We start from the raw sequence: 9,006 nt of genomic DNA, 5'->3' as shown, positions 1-9,006 counted from the left end.
GTTGGAGTCCGCCGTCACTGGAGCAAGCAAGCCTCCCTGTTCGCTTCAGTGCATGGCTGCCGGCCGCCATCTTGGCTGGCAGTTAATTTGCATATCGCCCTGATTAGCCAATGGGAAGGGTAGCGGATGTATGGCTAATTACCATGTTTCTCTTTTATTAGATAGGATGATGCCTATTGTCTGTGATACAGACCTGGTTTATTTATCCACAATGGTGAAATACATTAGAAACAGCTGGAAATAAATAAAGGGGGTATAATTTTAAAAATTTATATACTGAACACAACTTGTAGGTAACTCACGTAGTCCTACAGATAGGATTTAAGACATTTATTAACTGAAAAATATTTATTAGTTTCCTTTGGTCTGTATTCATTGGATAAATGAGTTCAAATCATCTCCTGATAAAATGGAGCAAATGACAGTGAACGGTTTTAATTGCCAAATAAGACTCAACAGGCCTCTTGTGTTGAAGAGATAAGGGTCTGACAGTCCTGCAGGTGATGAAGAGGCTAAAAATGGTATTGCTGGCAAGGTTCAGACAAGGCCTGGCTGCTGGTCACACTGCTAATCTCCTTTTCTGAAAGCTTCTGTGTGGGAGGAGGTGGCTGCTTCTACCCACTCCCATCTCGCCCCAGCAAATGCTTGACAGTGGTCCAGGGGAGGGAACGCTGCCGAGGTCATGGTTCCCTGCACAGCGTCATCCCTCCCCAGTTTGGGAAATGGCTCAGTCCTCTCTCACGCGGTCAGATTACAAGCAAGCCAAGTCACCTCTGACCTTTCTTGCTTCCATGCCATCAGTCAGTCCTCTTGGGCAGGCCCTCAACATCTGACCACTGCCCAGCACCTTCCCACCAACACCCTAGTCCAAGTCCAAGTGGTCTGTCATCTGGACTAGGACACGGCCTCCTAGGCTGCTCTCTCTGTTCCTTGTACTTTCCCCGCTTTATTGAGGTGTAATTTACATGCCATAAAATTCAGTGGTTATAAGTGTACATTTCACACACTCACCTGGCAGGGGAGATGTCATGATCACGAAGGTGGTTTTCCCAGGGCAAGGCTTACCCACTGCACTCTGGATGTGCTGACCCCTGGGATTTCCCCAAATGTGGGAAACTCGACTGCCTATTTTGTGGTAGTGGGGGACTGCGTTTGCGCTCTCCCCTGAAGATAAATAATAAATAAATAAACATTTTATCAACTCAGTTTTAAGATATTCCCATCACCCCCTGAGAATTCTGTTCTGCCCATTTACTATTTAAAATTGCATTGCTTACTTATGAAACCACCAAGTCCTCAAGGGCAGCCACTGTGAGCTACTTATCTTCGCACCCCCAGTGTGTTGCACAGTGGTCCGCAAAACATAATGTTTTGACCTCTTTTGCATATATTCATAGGAATGCCTTTGGGAAGAGACATCAGTTGAAAAGTTATTAGTCGAACTTAACTCTCTCTCTTACAGAAGTAATTGGAATATGTTGTTGTTCCCTTCTAGTTAAGTAATTTGAAGCAAGTTACATTTGTAGATCTCTCCGCAAACAAGTTTTCCAGTGTCCCCATCTGTGTCCTGAGAATGTCCAGTTTGCAGTGGTTGGATATCAGCAACAATAGCCTGAATGACCTGCCACAAGACATAGACAGGTAGCTACTTGCATTCTGAAGGTGAGGTATATGGACTAGTTACTAACATCTTAGACACCCTAACATTTTAAACTTGCATAGCACATGAATGGTCTTTGAAATCAATGAATTCTCCAGAGTTTATTGTTTCTAGGAAATGAGTTTGGTTTTTTTATATAATAAGACAGTGTCTAGTCTACATCATACATGTACATGTGTATATACAGGGATGGGCAAAAGCAGGTTTACAGTTGTGAGTTTGCAAAACACAATTCTTATATTATTTAATAATTATTGTATTGTTTTTCATATGAGCAACTGTAAACCTACTTTTGCCTACCTGTATATGTTCATCTGAACAAATCTTCCTTGTTTTGGTGAACTTTACTTCGGTCCCCAATAGAATGGCATCATTCACTTTTCTTTACTCTACGGAAGTAGAAAAGTGAAATTATTATATATGGAATAGAAATATATCACTCCATGTTTAGAATATCAGTGAGGGTAATTTTTATTAGTTTCACTTATTGATTTATTATACATAATCTTTCAAACAGAATTGGGATGCCTATAAGGTTTTCAAATTATACCCTTGTAGCTATTTCATGTTTTAAAAAAATTGTTACACTGAATCATATATCATTCATTCATTCATTCCGCCAATGTTATTAGTCCGCCTGTATGGCAGGTTGGGTTTAAAGTTGTGAATGAAACAAAATCTCTGGCCTCCTGAAATCTGCCACCTTCTTTAGAAAGTCCCATAAGACACCAAAAGTGGCCTTGTCTGAAGGCCGGCTCCTGTTTCTGTTTTCTGCTCCTGGTACATGTGATGTGTAGCGATGCTTTCTCAGTCTGTGAGAGTCAAGGGTAACTGCTTTGGTTTGAGATAGGAGGGAACTTTGTGAAATATTTATGGGGTCTGTCAAGATTATGCAAATGGATGAAAGAAAAAACTGAATAAAACGGAAACCAGAGTAAAATGCATTGGAGCATCACCCGCTCATTTCCTTTTCCCCACAGACTTCTTCCTACTGTAAAGTTAGAAAATACGACGAGAGAGGAATAACTGTACTCTCAAGATCTACAAAAGGAAACATTGGCTGAAATTGGTTTATTTTCATAACTTCTTTCCCGTGCCCTGTTCACCCTTGGAATGAGGCAGACACTGGGAGGAATATATTGATTTTTTAAAGTTTTTCGATTACAGTTTGCATTCAACACTGTTTTGTATTAGTTTTGGGTGCACAGTATAGCGGATAGACATCCATATTGGAAGGATATGCTGATTTTTTTAGGCCCCCTACTGCATACTGTGCAATGTGCTTATGCTGCCGCTATATCTGTCTTCAATCGGCAATGAAGTCAGTAAAAAAATAAACACAAATTGTGTCACCTGGTAGGAATTTGTTTAATTTCTAAAGTTAGTTTTTTTCTCATAAGGGTCACATATAAAAGATAAACTAATTCGTGATTTCCCACTGGGACTGATGGGTAGTTCACTCTAGTGTTCCTTGCTGGGAAGCTGAGTCCTTGTGCTCTGATCCCTTTTCCGTCCTCTTAGGCTCGAGGAGCTGCAGACGTTTCTCCTGTATAAGAACAAGCTGACCTACCTTCCCTATGCCCTGCTTAACCTGAAGAAGCTCACTTTGTTAGTCGTCAGTGGGGACCATCTGGTGGAGATCCCGACGGCCCTCTGTGACTCCTCCACACCTTTAAAGTGAGTAGACCGCTGCCAGCGCGTGGCTCAGCGGTTGAGCATCGATCTATGAACCAGGAGGTCGAGGTTCGATTCCCAGTCAGGGCACATGCTGGGTATGCAGGCTCCATCCCCAGTAGGGGGCGTGCAGGAGGCAGCTGATCCATGATTCTCTCTCATCATTGATGTTTCTGTCCTCTCTGCCTTCCTCTCTGAAATCAATAAAAAAATTATTTAAAAAATAACTTTGAAAGTGAGTGGACCAGAGGTCCTCGTGGAGACACGTTCAGTAGAGACATGTTTAGACACAAGGTAAGGAGCGAGGAGCGTCTGGAGCCTGAGGTCCTGTCTCAGATCCCAGTTCACGGGAGTTCTGATGCTTTTTACAGGATTTTGAAGTTTTTGGACAGTAACATGAGGAGGTAGAACTCAGAGGATTTCTATGCAATCTACATGCTGGTTGAAGGCACAGTGGGCCAGAGGCCTGGGATTCCATTGTCTAGACTCTAGGCAATAAGGTTGTTAATCTTTCCATGATGATAAGCAGCTCTTGGAAAAGGAGAATGGACTTCATTCCCAGGTTAACTCCCAGCTGATCAGAATGTGCCTTCTCTAATCAGAACAGAACAATCACGGTTAACTGAGCATGGTTAATATTTCTGCCCCCAACAAAAACAGTGACTGACCAATGAAAGATTGCCTTTGGGTTCCAGGGTAACAAAGGGGCGGGCAAGAGACTGCTGCTTTAAATAAAAAGTACCATTTCATTGTTCAAAATTTAAAATATGTATGGTGACTTACTTTGATTAAAAAATGAAGAATGATGAAATATAGGCAGATTGTTTTGGGGGTAGGGAAAGACAATAACAATTAATGCAATGAAAGATTGCAAAGGAAAAATTGAGTGGATCTAGATAAGAATTGAAACCTTTTTGCTTTCTCTATATTTAGACATTAAATACAATGAATGGAAAAAACATGCTAAAATATGACAGATGTGTGTGGATAAGCCACATGTACTTATTGCATATAATTTTCTAAAACCAGTTAGAATGATTTTTGTTAGGTTTGATCCAGCAACTGAACTGATACCCCTCCCTTGGAACTGGCTTTTCAGGTCATTTCACTAGACATTCCCTTTGCTGAAGATCACATTTCATTGTGGTGGCCACTTTCCATTATCTCCCCTCCGGGTATGCATAAAGGAGTCTCCGCCCAGAAAAAAGCTGCCAAAAGTCCTTTAAAAGCTGCTGACTTCCGTCACTGGGTGCTGGAGCCATCCAGGCTCAGCCACCTGGTGTGCGGACAATCACCCTTCTGGCCTCCTGTGTTCCTCCTTCAGTGAGCTAACAATGCTGAGACTGCAGGGCCTACCGTTGCAACCAAAGACGCGTTGAGGGATTTCCTAAATAATTATATCATTTTCACTTAAAACATCTTTTAAAATTGTGAAGACAGAAGACCAAATGCCATTTTAGTTTCTTTCACTTAACTACTTTTTCCTTAGCAGTAGTTCATCTAGGAAACACCTTTTAAAAAAAATCTGTGAATATTTATTGAGGACCTGCAGTGCTCCCAGCATGGTGCCAATTACAGAAAATTCAGAAATAGATTCCATTCTGCAGCCCAGGCAGCAGAAGCCTAAGACATTTTATAAAATAGGACCAACCCTGTTATGTCTTTTTTTATTTTGTTTTGTTTTTTAAATATATTTTTATTAATTTCAGAGAGAAATGGGGAGAGAAAAAGAGATAGAAACATCAATGATGAGAGAGAATCATTGATCAGCTGCCTCTTGCATGCCCCCTATTGGGGATCGAGCCAGTAATTTGGGCATGTGACCTTGACCAGAATCAAACTCGGGACCCTTCAGTCCCCAGGAGGACGCTCTATCCACTGAGCCAAACCGGCTAGGGCCCTGGTATGTTTTTTAAGGGTACATTTACCTAAATACCACTATCTCTTAGTTAACATCCCTTTAAAGATATAAAAATGCCCAACCTCCTCCCCTCCCCCCAAAATAAAACTGTAAAAAAACCAAACATTTATGCATTTATTCACTCATTAAATACTCATTTCTTGTGTGTGTGTGTGTGTGTGTGTGTGTGTGTGTGTTAATCCTCACCTGAGGATATTTTTTCTTTTTAAAATTTATCATTATTGTTGAAAATATTACAGACGCCCTCTTTTCTCCCCCCATTGACCCCCTCCACTCAGCTCTCTCCCCCTCCCCAGGTCTTCCCTGCACTGTTGTCTGTCCATGGGCTATGCATATATGCATATCAGTTCATTGATTAATCTCTCCCCCCACCCCTTCTGCTTCAGTGTCTCTGGATCTTTTTTTGTTTGTCAGTTTATTTTGTAGAAATACCTCCTTTATGGGGATTTTATCTGAGTTCTTTTTAGTTAAGCCTGGTTTAAGAGTAGATGTCCTTCCCTCTGGCAACCATCACACAGCTGTTTGTGTTCATAAGTTTCAGTTTTATATCCCAGGAGAAGATTTGACTTGGGTGGTGGGCACACGGTGCAATATACAACTTTTGTAACATAGAAATGCACACATGAAACCTACATGTTCATGTTGACCAATGTCAACCCCATCAATTTAAGAAACAAATGAAAAAAAAGACGTCACTAACTGGGAGTAATACCAAGCCCAGGAAGGCATCATACAGTTTTAAGGATCTGACTGAGAGAAGCATCACTGTCCACCTTTTGGGCTCCTGCCCGTTGCCCTCTGTCTGTGGCTGAGTAGCTCTCATCTCCCCATCAGGCCTCTGGACAGTCTCTGCCTGAATACTAATTCCATAACCCTGATGGATTGTTCCACAGTGGAATCCACTGGTGGTGATAATTTTATGGTCAACTGTGACTTTCAAGAATAAGTGAGAACTTGGGGTTTAGGACAACAAAGGTTGACTTCCCATGGGAGGAATTTTGCAGTTCAGAATGCACAAGGGAAAATGTGATATTGTCCATATTTTCTTGACTAGATTTGTAAACCTTATGGACAATCCCATTGATAATATTCAGTGTCAAGATGGTGAAGAAATGAGGGAAAGTGAACAAGATCGTCAACACTTTGATAAAGAATTTATGAGAGCCTATATTGAAGATCTTAAAGAAAGAGGTAGGTTACTCATATTTAAAACATTTTAAATGAATATACAAAATTCCATTAACTCATGCCATACTTACATACATGATTTATTGATAAAAGTAAAATTGACAAAAGTTAATTGGTTAGGGGCAGTTTACTTCCTAAATTACCTTTCTATTTACCAAAAACAAAAGATACCTTTCCTTAAAATATTTGATTTGCCTAGTGCACTTGAATGCTTGATACACCATCGACTATCTTACAGAGAAACATACACTTAAAACGTGAGGGTTGTTGCATTGCTAATTGTACATGAGTTTTTAACTAAATGACATTGACAACAGTATCCTACTCAATGGGATAATAAGATTCTATTTCAAAACCCATTTAAATTCAATATTAGAAAAAGTCATCTCTTATATAAATCAAGGTATACCCATATCAAAATCACAAAATGGAAAGCACAAGATGGCAGACTAGTAACTCAACCCATTTAGTTTGAGTACACAGAGGAGTGTATAGGTGCAGGAAAGTGCGATTTCCACAGTGTGCCTCCCGTCACAAGAATGCATAAACAGAAAGAAGGCATTAGTCCTGTTCTTCTGATCATGTAGTCACACACCGTAATGGAACAGAGAATGGCTGAGTATGTGTTTTCCTGTTGTTACAGAATCTGTTCCCAGCTATACCACCAAAGTGTCTTTTAGCCTTCAGCTCTGATGCCATCCATCAGAAGACCGCAGAATCTCCCTGTCTGTGCAGCTGCGAATCTTCGTGCTGTGGGCCATGTCATGTAGAAGTAATGGCTTATGCTTAAGCAGCAAGCCTAAAAGCCAGGTCGTAACTTCAGGAAAATGACTTTCAAATTCCAAGTGTATGAATACTTCTCTCTGTGGACTGGGGAATTGATCAATGGGTTTATAGATTGAAAGTTAAAGGTTCATTTGCATATACTTGTTTCCAAATAATGCACATTTAATAGTTTATAAATGCATTATTTTAAAAAATTGTAACTTAGACCAAATTCTGAAGTTGTATTGTTTTTAGGCATCAAGAGATAGAGGGGCGGTGAAAGAGCATTTCTATTGGATGAATTCAGATGAGAGTTTATTTTATTTTGTGATTTTGAAGGAGCTTTAATGCATTGTTTCTTTTACTGAGAATAATTGTCCTTGGGTTTATACAAATTGCTATTACCGTATGCTTTAAATTGCAAGTGTGGGTGTGGGGAAGCACAGGACTTGGTTGGAAAATTTGTAAGGAGGAAACTCCGAAAGGTCAGAACCTCCAGGGGGAGTTGGCTGAAGGCATCTGCCCCTGCCTTGACTTTTCCAAACAAGTCTGAGCCCCCGGGTGTTTATTGGAATCTTTATGCTTAGTCTGTAGATGTCCTCACTTAAAGGACACGCTTACCCTTCTGATAGTATCTAACAGTTAATTTTAGTTCAAGCTGTTGTTAAAATAAAAGCCTGAGGAGGTAGGCGAACAGGTCTGTTTGGTTTCTCTAGCCAAGCAGTCCCTTAGCCCTCTCTTTCATAGCAATTGTATGTCAGAGTAATCATTCATCTGTCGATGATCAGGGTCTGCTGGTCAGCCCCAGCAAGTGGTGCCCCATGTGAGGAGGAACACACGAGACACAGCGGAAACCTCAAAAACAAAAGTAACTGCACAGTAAGTCACGAGCCTGCTGGAGATTTCCATGTTCGAGGGAATTGTTTCTCAGCTAAAGTTTCACAATGGGACAGCAGCTGCCCGCCGAACAACAGCAATATGTAAGAGTCAAGTGGGGCCTCAGTTTTCTCTGGGAACAAGTGGGCAGGAATTTAAAAAGAAGTCAGGCCCAGGGAAAACGAGTGCCCTTGACATCATTAACTATGTGGGTTCTTGTTCGAGCTGCACTATGCCCACTTCATATCAAGGATCAAAAGCCTACAAAACACCAGGAGGAACTACCACCACCCCCTCCTCCTGAAGTAGAGCCTGTAGTACCTAAAGCCCCATTACTGGAGGACACATTTCCTGTTCCTCTGCCACTGGTGTGGGAGAGTTCATCAACTAGACCCTTAGTTGTGGGATCCTGTGTCAGGCAAGCTATGTTAGAAGGAGAGCTTTTGGCTTGCCCAGTTATGCAAGACCAACAAGGTAATGAGCCACTCTTCTTGTAAAAAAAAAAAAAAGTACTTTTGCACTAAAAGTACAAAAGTACCTTTTGGAGGCACAGGAGTTGCTGCAGTCCTGGGAACAAACCCTGGGGCCTACTATCTCCCCCCATACACACCCACCTCTTCTCCAGCCTCCTCTGAGAGTTGTCAAGGTTATGCTACCTTTGTTATGCTTCTTAAGAATCTATATATATATATAAAACCGTAATATGCAAATAGACCGAACGGTGGGACAACTGAACAACTGGTCGCTATGACGTGCGCTGACCACCAGGGGGCTCACGCGGGACATGGTGGGTGTCAGCCGTGGCGGGATGGTGGAGCAAGTGAGTCGGGGCGCCAGACCAAAGCAGGGCGCCGGTTGCTGTCATGAGGTGAGCCTCTGGTGGTTACTAAAAATTCTTTGCTCCTGTGCGACGTGGTCCTGC

The 9,006-nt window shown here is 41.6% G+C and overlaps 1 protein-coding gene across 3 annotated transcripts in view; it reads left to right on the top strand.

Annotated features, from left to right (window-relative positions):
* LRRC2 (leucine rich repeat containing 2) overlaps positions 1 to 8,574 on the top strand; it is a 16,877-nt gene extending 8,303 nt beyond the window's left edge. Inside the window, exons 6-9 of one of the 3 annotated variants that reach the window (XM_005867190.2) lie at positions 1,496 to 1,641; positions 3,182 to 3,337; positions 6,310 to 6,446; positions 7,087 to 8,574. In XM_005867190.2, the coding sequence (XP_005867252.1) occupies positions 1,496 to 1,641; positions 3,182 to 3,337; positions 6,310 to 6,446; positions 7,087 to 7,136 (489 nt within the window). In that variant the 3' untranslated portion in view covers positions 7,137 to 8,574. Of the gene's footprint in view, positions 1 to 1,495; positions 1,642 to 3,181; positions 3,338 to 4,433; positions 4,981 to 6,309; positions 6,447 to 7,086 lie in introns of those variants that run through there. The other 2 variants (XM_005867189.2, XM_005867191.2) reach the window with 2 other exon arrangements.
* Positions 8,575 to 9,006: the final 432 nt, after the last annotated feature.

Source organism: Myotis brandtii, unplaced genomic scaffold, assembly GCF_000412655.1.
Source record: "Myotis brandtii unplaced genomic scaffold, ASM41265v1 scaffold246, whole genome shotgun sequence".
Lineage (NCBI taxonomy): Eukaryota > Metazoa > Chordata > Mammalia > Chiroptera > Vespertilionidae > Myotis > Myotis brandtii.
Note: the sequence above shows the minus strand (reverse complement) of the source record. Positions and strands in the feature narration are given on the sequence as shown.